The 12,800-nt window shown below is 39.9% G+C and overlaps 1 protein-coding gene across 2 annotated transcripts in view; it reads right to left on the bottom strand.

Annotated features, from left to right (window-relative positions):
* The window catches only part of neurl1aa (neuralized E3 ubiquitin protein ligase 1Aa), a 66,307-nt gene that overhangs the window by 38,024 nt on the left and 15,483 nt on the right, over positions 1-12,800 (bottom strand). The window contains exon 1 of one of the 2 annotated variants that reach the window (XM_058641298.1): positions 4,254-4,520. The exons of the other annotated variant lie outside the window; for it this stretch is intronic. Coding sequence (XP_058497281.1) covers positions 4,254-4,287 — 34 coding nt within the window. The 5' untranslated portion in view covers positions 4,288-4,520. Of the gene's footprint in view, positions 1-4,253; positions 4,521-12,800 lie in introns of those variants that run through there. 2 annotated transcript variants of the gene reach the window in all.

The following is a 12,800-nucleotide window of genomic DNA, read 5'->3' as shown; positions in this document are numbered from 1 at the left end:
TTCATGAACAAAAATTATATAACACTTGTGTGCTGCATACTGCTCTGTCAAGCAATACTATCAGACCTGATGTAGGCAGCGTTTGTGTGAATACAGCTGCAGCGCAGGATGGGGACAGAGATGCATTTATCCAATCAAAGTGCTGAATGACTGGGTTTCTTGACCAGTAGAATTCACTTCTGAAACCAGCTAATCAGACATTTTTCTTCTCAGAAACTTGATTCATGTTGCCAAGTCACTAAACCGTCTAAACGTTTCCATCTAAACGTTTGTTTGTAATTATTTTTTTGATTATCAATTTCAACAGCATCATAAATGTTTCCTGTTGTGAGTTATATATTGTTACGCATCAATACAAACACCTTTATTTTGAAATGATGTAAAAAATATCGTCACAAATGTGAACGATATATCACAATGGAATATCATTATATAGTTTTAAGATAATATCACCCACACGCCATTTGACATTTTCCAATTTGCTGGCCCCTCCTATTCTAAGTTTGAGAGCCCTGTATATAAATTATTCATCACGCTTTAAAAAAAAAACATGGTATGTACTGAGCTCAGTGCATCTGCATACTGCAACACACGCTGTTCTCACAGAGCAGACGGTTCATCAGAGCCTGTGCAGACACTGGCCCACTTTGAGTCAATTGGAAGCTGAGAAGTGGAGCTCCCACACACTCAGCACACTCAATTATGTAACACACTCGGCAAACACAGTTGGGACGGGCTGTGGTGTTTTCCACCTTTCTGGAGGTGCAGCTTTAAACCGTGTCATCTGTTCCTCGGCAACTCACACCTTTCTTCGTGGTGAGCAAGAGAGAGCGACAAATAAAAGTTTATAAGTGTAAAGCGTGAGCTTCCCTGGACGTTTAACCAATCATAGTCAAGCTCACCACATTGAAAAAAGCTATTCTGTGCTGTCTCATAGACAATCTGTGATAAAGAGCTGATTCTGAATGAACAAGGAATATAAACCTAGTACAAAACATAAGAAATTGTGTTTGGTCAATTATTTCTTTGTTGTAGCAATGCTTCTTGGTAATAAATCTTAACTGACCTTCTTTAAGTAATTGGATTTATAATGTTGCTTTAATTAGAACCATCTGCTGGTCAAAGAGGCAGAGGACAGGCTGTGAGAGCAGGGGCTAGAATTAACGCCCATACAATATACAATCAGTATATTGAGTACATTTGTATTATAATTAGCACTGGGGCACATGTTTCAAAAAGGTTATGATTAAAATAAAATAATTTGATGTAAGATTTCGAAACATCAGGTCACATGGTTGGTGTGGTATTTAGCACTCTTGCCTTTGCAGCAAGAGGACCTGTGTTCTGTATGGAGATTGCATGTTCTCCCTGTGTGCGTGGGTTTTGTCCGGGTTCTCCGGTTTCCTCCCACAGTCCAAAAACATGCAAAATCGGGATTAGGTTAATTGGACACTCTAAATTGACCGTAGGTGTGAAAGTGAGAGTGAATGGTTGTTTGTCTCTATATGCAGCCCTGCGATGGACTGGCGAACTGTCCAGGGTGTACCCCGCCTATGACCTGAGCAGGTCTACATCGTCTGCATTGGCACTATGGAACTTCTGGTTATGGGTTTATGCCCCAAAAAGGTCGACAACATTCTACTTTACAGCAGTAACCCTCATCTGTTAGCCTGGCTAATGGAAGACTGCATTTCAATCTCATTTTAGACCGAGTACGAGTCTGGAAAGGGTGTAGTACACATTCAAAAGGCGTGAGAATGCCTCTGTAAGCAACTGGACAGAACTACAACCAACCGACGGGTGGAGTCACATTTAAAATGGAAGCAAGAGCCAAATTGAAAGACAGCTGCTCCTTGGTGGCCACCATGTTGGATGTATAAACATCACTTCTCTGTATTCATTGTGTTAAGCTAGGGGTTTATGATTGGTTCCCCTTTTTAGGATAATCGCTCCTATTCCAACACACAACTCTCTGCATACATTGTTAAAAGGTAAACACAACCCCCCACTCGGGGGGGGGAATCAAATTCTCAGTTAGCCATAAATCACGTGAAATGGATCATTTCACCTTAGTGTTAGCAGATAGGGGGATGCAGTGGCCGGCCGAAGGAAATCAATGTATGGATTTCCTGATGCACGGCTGCGCACACTGTTTACTACACAGACTGGCCCATTATTAAAAGGTGAAGGTTTTTGTAGAGCGCTTCCATGAGGATCTGAGACACACTCAGTGACGACTGTGCTGTGTTTGCCTTCTGTACTGAAAATCAGCCTGAGACAGGCAAGCTCAGTCTCAGCTGATTTTAACAACTTCATTTACTAACAGCACATAGTTGTTGATCCACTGCTGCTTCCCTCAGTAAGCTTAATTGTGTTATTATGTGACATGTATTATGTGGTGTTTAAATACTTTGTTCAGATTTGGACTTTGGTGCAGGTGAGTGAGTGTGGTCAAAAAACACAAACCAATGGCAGTTTAAACAATTTTATAATAAGACAGACTTAAGCCGATGAAGATTTTATTAGCTGAGCCTTTTGGTCTGTTTTTTTTACTTGTGTCCCTGCGAGCAGACATGTTTTTATTGAGAGTGAAGCTGCCCCGTCTGCTTGTTCTTGGCTCAGAGTGCACACACAGTATCTCCAACATGTACGGCACACTAGGGCTGTACAGTATATTGAAAATGTGCTTGCATGTAATATCAGCATCCTCATTTACGTATCCCTATACATACATATCACAGGGACTGCTTGAACTGCAGCAAATTATAAATGCTCCTCATGCTAGTTTTGTTTGGCCAAGAACTTAAAACAACAGTTTTTCTTTGTTTTCCTTGTAACACGCTCATACCTACCTACTAACTGGTGAGAATTGTCTCTCCTCGGCTCTCATTGACATTAAATTTAAATTATTATGTTATTATTACTATTATGTTTATTTAAATATGTATTTATTTATTCAACATTCGGTAGTTAAGATGTTTATTTATTTTTCCATAAAACCAGGTTTCTCTTTCCTTCAATATCAATGTTTATGTATTGAGTAAAAAAAAGCTTCATACACAACACATGCTACATATTTATATTTAGCAAGTGTTTGTTGTTTTCTGTCCACTATTAACCAGTTTATTTCACTTGGGAGCAAAACTTCATTTGTAATTATCTTGTCTTTTATTGCTATTATAATCTATATCAACTGCATTTCAACTTTGTTTACCGTAATAATGATTTTTAAGCCATACTACCTGGCCCAAGTTTACGTATATTGCATGTTATTCAGCCCAAAGACACTTTCACAGTCGGCCCAGTGCATAAGCAAACTAATGCCACGTTTCCATCATGGTGTGGTTCGGTTTGATACATTACAGTACAGTGTGACGACGAATGACAACATCAACACACTGTTTGACTACCTTAAAGATAAGGTACAGTATTAAAAAAAAAATGACACTGGTTTAGTGTAAATAATACAACTACAATTAACACAATGAATAGATACAGTGGTAACATTTCTATCAATAATAGTCAAGCACCATACTCTGGTGGTGGGAGGGGCTGGCTCTGCACACTGTTGTATATATATTACACAGAATGTCCCTTCAATAAAGAGGGGGAAACCACAGCACAGTATTTGGCAGAGAGGGAAACCCCACAAGTTCTCACTTTCACTACTACACAAACACGCATGCGCGCAGGTTAGCGCAGCTGTCCCTTTAAGGGCTATACGTTGACTTAACAAAGCCTTATCCCTCACCTTAACCTTAACCATAACTAGTCCATGCCTAACCCTAACATTATCCTAACCACAGTTCAAATCTTAGCCCCTAAACGTAACCACTTCCTCAGAAAGGAGGTTCTCCCTCATTAGAACCAGGTTTTGGTCTCCATGAGGACTATTGTTTATGCCAGGTAAGTACACACACACACACACACACACACACACACACAATGTACACACGCTATACATGGTCTACGTGATCATACAGGATGCGTCTTGAATTCTGTGTCTTACAGTCCATTAGGAAACAAGGGGACGCAGCTGTGTCTTATTCTAATTAGCCCAGTGACGTAACAATGTCGGCGACTGAAGGATATGCTATAGAAACAATGTTACCTGATACACAGCGCGTCTGTCTGCACGTGACCGCCAATGAATGAAATGTTTCCTCGCGACGGAATGAAAAAAAAAGCAGCACATTTTAAACGAACCGACACCAGCGTACCTTACAATATACATGCACACAACACTGTCTTACCGTACAAGGCATTTCGCGTCATCTGTCCCCCCATCGCTTTATTCCTTCACGGTGCGTTTAAATGTGAAGATTACAGTGGGATCTCAGCCGCTGCTGACATGACTGCACGCTCGCATCAGAAGGTGGCAAGGTGTCTTCTCCGCTCTGACCGAACAGACACACACACACACACGTACACACCTCCGTGAGAGGACCAACACATCCGTGAAGACAAGGCGACTCCTCCTCCCCCTCCTCACCGCTGCCACCATTCACTGAGCGGCGTGCTCTCTCTCTCTCTCTCTCACTCATAGAAACACATACATTTACATAGAAGGTGGAGACTGTGATTAACGCTGTCACTGCCGCCACACGCCGAGTGGAAGAGTGGGGGCTTGAGGTTGAATATGTGTCTCCTGGGAGTTTGAGGTCTCCTGGTGAAAGGGTCGTGGTGGGTCCATATACTGTATATCACACAGGACTAAACCTCCATGTCAGCCCTTTATTCCAAGCAAATGCAAAGAAGCCCTTTGACGTGAAAAGCACAGGTGTTAGTGACTGTGTTGACATAAAACTGAGTGGAATAGTTTGAATTGGTAAAAAATAGTACCAAAATAACAGACTGTAGAATTAAGCCCCCTCCCCTTTTTTTATTAAAGAGCCTGGTAGCCAACAAAATTTACCTGGAATCTCAGTAAGTCATTTCTCATTGGCTAAATGTGGGGAATTCTTAAAATAATTAGAAGACATGGCAACAAGGAAGTTATATGGAAGAAGTTAAAAAAGTACCTGAGCTTCATGTCAGATGAACTGAGCATGGTTGTGAAACAGCAGACAACTGAAAGCTGTGATAAAAAAAAGGATGAAAACAAATTGAAGAGCTGGAGAGAAGAGTGGATCATTTGGAACAATATGCAAGAATGGATGACCTGGTCATATCTGGACTTGAAACAACCCACCGTACCTATGCACAGATCCCAGCAGGTGACAGGGAGGGGGAGGAGGCAACAAGAGGGGAACAACACTCACTAGACCAGCAAGTCATCTCACCTGGACAAGAAACTATAATGATATAACGATAATGATGAGACTCAATGGTACACCAAAACAAGCTAAAGTCATCACAGATCTTAATCAATACACAAACTGGCCAACGTGGCCATAGCACAGCATAAGTCACAGTGAACCTGAATCCACGCTGTAACTAAGGAGGCTAAATGGACCATAGCCTTTATTATGAAGTTGATTGTTTGCACCTTTGATGTCCTACTGTGACCTGTCAAAATGGCTGCATCATAGACCCTGGCCGTTCCTCAATATCCATACTTCTCTGTACTTCATGCCTTAGTCCAAGTTCTGTCCGAGTTCTCAAGCACGCAAGCAGCGAGTACGACTCTCATACCTACAAGTGTCCTTGCACTGCCCTTTTTACCAAGTCTGCATCGAGTGGTGACTTGAACATACTTGGGAAGCCATGTATCCCAGAATGCATTTCACCAGAACATATCAGCAGAGAAAAAAAACAAAAAAATTCTGTGTCCCAGATCAAAGTTTTAAGATCATTTGAGGCGAGAAATTAGTCATTTAGAATATTATCATTATAGTCTTGAATTTATGTTGTTTTAGAATAAAGTTTTATACAGTGACCATTTTCTACTTTAAAATCCTCAATATCACTTACTACAAATTAATAAGAGAGCATACACAACTGATTAGACATTACATTTTGAACAATAACATGGTGATAAAAAAAACAAGACAAATCAGAACAACAGAACATGTGCTGCAGTGTTTACACGTGTAGCAGCAGTAACATAGTTTTCAGCAGGAACGTAAACAACATGTAAACTCAATCATCATGGGGTCCCGAAGAAAACCTGGATAGACTCCAACATGTCCAGAACTCTGCTGCCGGGGGTTCTCACTCTCAGACCAAACCTTGGCAACACATCACCTCCACACTGAAACAACTCCCCAAGTTCTGGATCATCTTCAAGCTTCTCCTCCTCTGCTACAAGTCTCTCCATTCACTTGCTCCACATTACCTCTCCGACCTCCTCCATGTGCACCGTCCCTCCCAGAACCTACGGTCTGCTGACCTCAGTCTCCTCTCCATTCTCCGCACCTGCAGGCAAAGCTTTGGCAACAGGGCTTTCAGTGTTGCTGCTCCAACCCTCTGGAACTCACTCCCTCTGGCTATTCGCCAGGCACCAACTCTGGAGTCATTTAAACTGTTGAAGCGAGTTTTTGCCACCTGATTGTTTGTTTGTTCGTGTTTGTGTCATTTGAGCTGTCTTTTTATGTTTTTAACTATACAGCGACCTTGGGTTTCATGAAAGGTGCTTTATAAATCTAAGTTATTATTATTATTATTATTATTATTATTATCCCGAGAAAACCTAGTCTCGCGACAATGTGAGAGTTCTATTCAGTTTTGTGTGATATTATAATTGTGAGTGAAGTAGCATTTCGTGAATGTATGTCCACTTCTGTCCACAAACTTCATCCATTAAAGAAATGTACGTTAGATCCATATCATCCATGTTAAGCATAAAATATTCCTTTTTTGGCTAAAATTTCATATACACAAAAAACATGATAACTCCAAACCATTTTCAATATGCTGTCTCAATAAAAATAAAAATGCAAGTAAAAGCAATAACATTTTTAAGAAACATATATAACCATGCATATTAATTTGAAATGTAAGATTTATATTCTCCCAATTTAAAGTGAATACTTAATTACACACACTAAAAATGTAAGCTAATTTGTTCCTGTAGCATTTTTTTCTTCTTTTGTTCGGAAAAACCCTGCAACTGATACCCCCCCATCTGTTTTCTGTCCAGCCATAATCTGGGTCCCACTCTCAGCTCGGGGCCCCAGGCAAACGCCTGCTTTTTCTAACCAGTTTTACCCGACCATGACAAAACCAACAGAATATAAGCTTCAGTTCAACGAAAAGGTGTTTTAACCTGTAGTCCTATTTCATACGATCCTTTCTGTGGACATAATAAATTAGATTACACTGCATACTGTCTTCTACATACAGTGTTAAAATTAAAATACAAGACAGAGGCCCTCGTGGGAGTCTAAGTATGGACCCAGTGCCAAAGAGAGCAAGTGGTCACATTCTTTGCTCTCAGCACTCTCTCTTTCACCTTCCATACTTCCTCATGTGCCTCAGGCCCCTGGCAGACAGACTGGGTGAACCCTACAGTAAGGCCACTGACTTGAGCTGTCATCACATATCCATAGTGACCTCCAAGCCCTCAATCTCAGACACCACTGTGTTAACTCTGGGCCTGAAGGCGCTCAGATAATGGCACTGTGATGGACACACTGCGAGGTAAACTACTGTAGAAGCAAAGCTTGGCTCTGTAATTAGTTTCTAAAACACCCTTTTATCTTATTTGTTATAATCTTTCATCAAAAAATAAAGTTGTCTGGAAAAAAAGGGAAATTAGATCTTACAAAACTGTAATAAACACCACTAGCGATGCACTGATGCCTCTTAAGTACTCGCCTCAGTTTGACTGTGAACAAAAAACAACAACATTGCAACTATGCAGATACTATTGCAGCTGTTTAAACATTTACAGGGTTATTATTGGGTTTTCCTTCAAAAGACACAAGAGATCAGTATTCTACTCTTATTTCCAGGTATTTACATCCAGATGTGTTAAACAACTTAGAAGATGACCTTGTTTGTAATTGAACACCACATTGAATGAATAAAACTTAATATTAAGTGGCTAATCGTTTGGTGTTTTTATGTTTTATCAAAGTATATGTGTTATGATTATTATTTTTTTTTTTTACAGCTGTCCCTATAACAAGAGATTGGGATTTCTTAAAAATCACAAAAAAAATCGAATTTATCCGTCAAAACTGTAGACAGGAAGTTGCTAACAGAAGGATAAACTTGCAGACACTTATTCTAGTGATCCTGCAATTAAGAGCTTTTACGCTAGAGAATATGTTGATATCATTGTGCACAATTTCTTACATTCTGAATTATGTGAAATCATATGCATTTACTAGTACACTCTTGTTGTGAAAAGTAGGCGGTTATAAGTTACACGCACAGCATCCTTGTGAGCAGAGCAATTGCATGCATATAAAACAGCTATAATATTATACATATTTGTTTATGCTTAAAGAATGAGGCAGTCGATCCTTCAGGTAATAATATTTACATGTCCCCATTTAACCATCACTTTTAATGATGCCAACTACCATCACAAATGGACCACAACCTTTATTTTGCTGAATCCGACACATGGTGCACACATTTGGGGTGAAGACAGTTGGTGGAAAGTGCTCAAAGCACAACGAGAGGCTAACCACACAGTTTCATGTGTCACCTCTGCAGATAATTGAAAAAACCTGGATACTAAAGAAGCCTGGTTAACTGAAGCCAATACAAACGTATCCTTCATGACATTTCAAACAACTGAGATTAGAATTGTGACTGCATTCATTCTGTGTTGTTCAGTAAGTGCACTTCCAATACAAAGAACTCTATCCGCAAGAAAATGATTCTATTGAGCTACGGACATCGCAGCCTAAAATACAGCACAAATGAACGAGCTTCAACCTGTCAAGAGTTCACTGCATTCTTTAAATCCACAGAGATTGACTAATATATTACAAAACATGACAGACTAAATATATTTTTTGTAAATAGGTGGAGAGGACATTATTCCAGTATCCTGACTCCTTCAACTTCACGATTAACTTCCTTTCATCTTACTCCATATAGTCACTGAAAGTTTACAAGAGCCTGGAGGGAAACATATGGACACAATCTGGCTTCATTCAACTCAAGTCTGCCGGTAATGTAATGTAATGTAAATAACTGCTGTGTTAATGTTGCTGTGCACACCAGCTTTTGGTAAATCTAGTCTTAGTCCATGAGTTCACCACAAAATCTGTTTGTGTGAGCATGTTTCACACAAACTGGATATGTGGGGATCCGGTAAAATGCTCTCCTGTTAGTCTGTCTCTGAGTTTCCTGACATTGCCTGATTTACGTGTTGTATCTATGCATAGAGGTGAATAGTGTCGTTTCCTGTCAGAGAGCGTTACCTTGTTTGTATGTCAGCTACTAGAGCTCTGTTTCACCTTGATTACTTCTAGATTAAGGATGATTAAAAACAGTATGGAACAACTTCAAGTCAGAAGATACATTTGTTTCTCTCGCTCAATCATAGACTGTTGGTCTGGTTTTCAGTTGTTTCCTGTTTAACTTTGAAGTTTTTTCTTGTGTGTAGTTTTGCTTCCTGTCTTGTCTTCCCTGTTGATTGTCTGCTCTAACCCTAATGTCTGTGTTAGTTTCACAGTCTGATTGTCCCCGCCTCCCATGTGTATTAAATAATCTGTGCTCCTCCCACGGAGTGAAGTATTGTTTTTAGTGGCTCTGTGTCTCTGTCTGTCTGTCTGTTTGTTTGTGTTTCCGCACTTGCCAATACGACCGAGGCTTGTTGCGTGAATGGGGTAAAGTCTGCCATCTCTGATTGCCTTGTTTTGGTTGTTTGGTGCCACTTTTCCGTCTGTTGCTCTGGCTTTTTCATGTGTTCCTTGTCTGCTCCATGTTTATGTTTTTGTTTTCAGTCTGAGTTTTTACCTTTTGCCTTTTTGTTAGTTTAAGTTTAGTAAGTACTCTTTTGTGTTCTCCATTCTTTTACACCTTCTGACACATTCACCTGCTTTGGTCCCCGCTAAAGCACATGTGTCAAACTGGTGGCCCGGGGCCCACATGTGGCCATCCAATCGATTACATGCGATCCGCCCACCACTGTGCAAGGTGATAGAATAGAGACAGAATATAAGACTAAATGTATTTGCTGGCAATATTTTTTATAATGGTAATTAGACATTCGGTTGTAATCATTGCTTTATTAAATGTATTATTTAAGCTGTTTTAATCACACTTATCCTTGTCATTATTTGCAAAATGTTCAATTTAATTCTCCGTTTTTGTGCATCATAAATATGTTGATATTGTGAATCAATTTATATCAAACAAGCACTTTTAATTTGCAATTCTAATATGATAATGAATATCTTATATTGCCCACCGGCTACTAAATAGTTGTTTTTTCCACTTTTTTTCCTCTATGTCGGCCCCCGTTTGACCACACTATATGCTCATTGGCCCCCGGGTCATTTGAGTTTGACACCCCTGCACTAAAGTGTTTATGTGTATGTGTGTCTGCTTACAAAAAGCAGGTCAGTGTTGGTCTCCATCAGTGTTTGAACAGAATAAAAGAGTAAACACTCTCTCAAACCACTTGTTTAACAAACCTGTAGAGATGCAACATGTTCACCTCTGTGGTCACAGTTAAACAACATACCCTGCACAACACAGCACTAGTTTAGCTACATTCCTGGGGCCTGTTGCACGGAACTAGGATAAGGGGTTAAGCAGGGCTATGTTGCTTATCTTGGCTGACCCTAGCCTCAGGTCGGTTGCACGAAAGCAATGGCGCATAAGTTACCATGGTGACTTATTATTTGTGGTTAGCCTGGTCCTGACCAGACTAAACAACAGGATATGTTAATCCTGCTGCTCAATCCGTCCAGTCAGCTGTTAATCTGATCAGAAATAAACGTGTTTTACACGTTATTCATGATCTTTTCATGTTTTATTAACCTGCATTAAAATATTACAGTGATTATACATACTTATTTTAAATCTGATTAGTCTTGAATGATTTCATGAAGGCTGATGTTCATATTTAATTAAAACGTCTTTATTGTGATATATTTGTGCAGTTGATGTTGTAAAGGTGGTTTCATTCAAGACAGTGACAAGAGCATCAAAACACACACTTTCTGACGGGACACAGTGTCATGAGATTATTGATTAATCCAAAATCAATCATCACAGCACAGAGCCATGAACTCAACACAGCTGCTTTTAATGCAGGTAACATATCTTCAGTAACTGTATGCAGAGAACACTGTAGCTCCTCCTACTGGTCATAAACTGCTATAACACAAATGTCACTCTAGAAGAATATTAATCGGTAATTTCACAAATAATCACGTTCTCTTACAATCGCAGTAATACTTTGCTGTCGTGTGATTGGTCACGTGACTGAACACAGATTCACATTAGACATGAAGGACATTTTTCACTGCAGAGTGAACAACTTTTTAATTAAACTGCGAGGCGAGGTAACAATTTCAATTGCAAATATGATGATGTCAGTGGAGCAGTGGTAAGTGAGGAGCTCATATGCAGAAACAAAATTAAGTTATAAGTTTTAAGTTGTAGGATACCTCTGTCTTTTGATGTATCCAACCTCACTTTACAGTATAAAACCACTTATGTTATATTTATATTGGGCTATTTTAGTTTTACTCACAAGTACGCCTGTGATAAAGCTTGGTGAGGTTTTATACCATTACAGCATTTGAGGAGCTATGATTATCATAGGTCCGCTGTGTCATGGAGCCATGTTTTTAAAGACTTAAAAAGAAAATCGTGACGGTTTTCAGTTGTAATTTGTTTTTCACATGTTCTCAGCCACTATTTTCTCACAATAATAATAAAATGTGCCACGAGGAGAAACTTCACTTCATGTGCAAAGCCCTGAAGGTGTAACGGCTCTTTGTTGTGCGAGCGGACGGTGTTCAGATTAGCTTCAGGAAGAAACACTTCACCTCGCAGATACACACGGAAGGAAGGGCCTGAAGTCAAGTGCACTTCCTCACTGGGACGGTGTCAGTGCTCAACATAAGGACACGGCTAAAACATCCTTCCTTTGTACAGTACCTTTAAATATTGCAGACTTAACCTTGAAGCAAGAGAACCGCCTTTAGTGTGCAGTCTTCTAACTGAGCTTCACCTCTAGGCTTTTACAGCTATAAGTTGGAAGGACAGATGTTTTTTTTTCTGCTTTGGCTTTACTGAGTCTCTTATTTGGTGTTTGAATAAACAGATAGGATTGGAAAGTTACAAACTTCCATGTCCCCACGAGCTGAAAATGCAATTTTATTAATGACTTTGGTGCAGAAGAGTGATTGGTTTACAGATTTCAGTGTATTTATATGTTTACCTTTGTCCATCCTCCCGTTAAAAGTAAAACTACTCTAAACTAAAACAATCGATGTTGAACAAATGAGAGTAAACTGGGAAAAAGACGAACAAAGACTGCAACCTTCAACTATCATGTCACCTGATGATACGACACGGTGGCTGCTGATTAACTGAACCTCATTGCCACATGTCCCAGCATGCTTAGGTGTTTAACAACAGCTGGAGACCAGACAGACACAATTACCACGACAACCACTGCTGGGAAGGAATTACGTTACACCTGACAGGGATGTGTATGTGAGTCCATGAGTCCAATGACACACAATGTCACGGCAACACAGTGGGACAAGAAAAAAACAACTAGAACGCACTGGATGTGTCACTGATCTGCAGCATCTCATACTCATGCTGTTGATCACACTGGAATTGTGTCTGGTCTCCAGCGCTGCTGCTGTGTTTTACACCGTGTTTGTCTAACAATCAAAACCTTCAAACAAGAGGAATTTAAATAGCTCAGC

The sequence above is a fragment of the Solea solea genome, chromosome 10 (genome assembly GCF_958295425.1).
Source record: "Solea solea chromosome 10, fSolSol10.1, whole genome shotgun sequence".
Classification (NCBI taxonomy): domain Eukaryota; kingdom Metazoa; phylum Chordata; class Actinopteri; order Pleuronectiformes; family Soleidae; genus Solea; species Solea solea.
The sequence above is the reverse complement of the archived record's forward strand: the minus strand, read 5'-3'. Positions and strand labels throughout refer to the sequence as shown.